This window comes from Echinops telfairi, unplaced genomic scaffold (assembly GCF_000313985.2).
Source record: "Echinops telfairi isolate 266 unplaced genomic scaffold, ASM31398v2 ScPeMD7_7469;HRSCAF=8507_1, whole genome shotgun sequence".
Lineage (NCBI taxonomy): Eukaryota > Metazoa > Chordata > Mammalia > Afrosoricida > Tenrecidae > Echinops > Echinops telfairi.
Window position 1 is genome coordinate 120,247,873 of NW_022111373.1, and position 1,901 is coordinate 120,249,773.

General features: G+C 46.9%; 1 protein-coding gene across 1 annotated transcript in view; it reads right to left on the bottom strand.

Moving 5' to 3' along the window:
- LOC101650391 (cadherin-6) overlaps nucleotides 1-1,546 on the bottom strand; it is a 79,358-nt gene extending 77,812 nt beyond the window's left edge. The window contains exon 1 of the mRNA XM_004698089.3: nucleotides 1,236-1,546. Coding sequence (XP_004698146.1) covers nucleotides 1,236-1,463 — 228 coding nt within the window. The 5' untranslated portion in view covers nucleotides 1,464-1,546. The remainder of the gene's footprint in view (nucleotides 1-1,235) is intronic.
- Between the last annotated feature and the right edge of the window lie 355 nt (nucleotides 1,547-1,901).

The window sequence follows — 1,901 nt, forward strand, 5'->3', positions numbered from 1 at the left end:
CAGACACTGAAGTGAGAGGGCCCAGCCCCTGGAATCGGACATTTTATATTATTTACAGGACATCCTAAGAGAGATGGTCAAAAACTGTAGCTGTGATCATAAAATCGTATATTGTCCTCTATAATATCACAATGCCCATTCTCAGTTGGTTCCGCCAAGGGGAGTTGTGATAATTAGTTTCCCTCTCATCCCTCTATTTTGAAATCCAGAACCTCAAAAGCAAACTGCCCCCCCACCCCAGTCCCCGCCCCAACTTCCATGCTGCTGCGTCTGCATCCTGGCAGTAGGGCAGCTTCACTGCCACCAGAACGGAACCGGTGATACAATGCCAGTGACGCTCCCATTGACCAGCTAACCCAGCTCCTCCTCCCTGACTCTGCTCCCCAAATCAGCAGAGCCTACAAAGAAGCATGTCTCCCCACTCTGCTTTCTAGAGTCAATAAAGCGGTCAGATGCTACCTGGAAATGCACATCACCAGTCTTCTCCTCAGCAAGCCCTGCCACAGGGGAATCCTAAGATTTGGAAGTGCCTGGCCCATGCTTGTTGGAACCAGATGAGGCTTTCCACTGCCATATAGAGGTGCCGTCTTGGAAACCCACAGGGGCAGTTCTACTCTGCCCTAAAGGGTCGCCACGAGTCAGAATCAAGCCAACGGCAGTGAATTTTTCTTTTTGCGGTGTGTGTGTGTGAATCATGCCTGTTAACTGATTCACCAAATTTAAGCTGGGAGGGTGGGATTCGGAGCGCCCAGGACTCCACACAGTCTGAGAAGTAGCGGGGTCAAGAAAAGAAATGGTTACTCTGCACCCGGGCAAAGAACGACAGAGCGGTTTGCTTTCAGAAGGAGAGAAAGAAAGGCTACCTCCCTTGCTGTCTAATCGCTCGAATTCTATTTTTAATACACTCCACTTTATAGAATAGTTGGACCACTTTTTTTTTTCAAGCTCAAGTGAAAATTAAAGGATTTATGATAATCCTATGGGGATGGTTGTGGGCGTTTCATTTTCCACGGGAGCGCGTTCTCTCTCTTTGTTGCACGCTAACATTTCTCAGTTTCTTGCTACATCTTCCTGAAACTACACAAGTATACATATATATATATAAAATCTTACCCGAGAAGCAACAATTCTTACTGTACTGGAGCATATAATTCCCATCCTACCCATCTATTTATTAGAAGTTACTTCTACAGGCTTCTAAAACCACAATGTCATAGCGTCCAAACGAATCCTACCTTGCCCACATACTGATAATCAGATCCCGTGTATTCCTCTAGGAGAAAGAACTGGTTCCACATCCAGCTCCTCTTCGAACGGCTTAGCTCATTGTTGCTGTTTCCAGAGGGCTCCAGGGCCCTTTCCTTGGCCGGCAAACCACTAGTCCTCTTAGATAAGGGAGTAGAGAATGTTGGGTAGGGCTGACCAACCCAAAAAAGCAGCAAGAAGTAGCGGTAAGTTCTCATGATGATGGTCCACAGTCCAGGCTCTGGGTACGGAGTAGACCTCTCTTTGAAGTGCCTTGGTTCACTGCACCAAATCCAGCTTCATTCCTCCTTACTGCCTTGAGGTCCTTTGCCTGGCTCTCAGAGGATATCTGGAAAGAATAACAGCATGTCAGGCATTTCCAGCGATGCTTATAAGTCAGCATGAGAGCAAATAAGCTGGCGAAAGAGGGCAGAAATTTGACTAGCAAAAGAAAACATAAAGGTTGGCGATCCGTTTTGAAATGAGGAAAACTGGGTCTTTCCTATGTGCTAAGTGGAAAGACGGACAGTAGGAGGAGGAGGCTGCTTTTTTCTTTTCTGGATCACTCAGAGATCTATTTTAAGTTCTAGCCTTGCTCCTATGAGTGCGAACGGACTGGGTGGCAGGGAGTTTGTTTTGAGGACAAGTCCACAGGG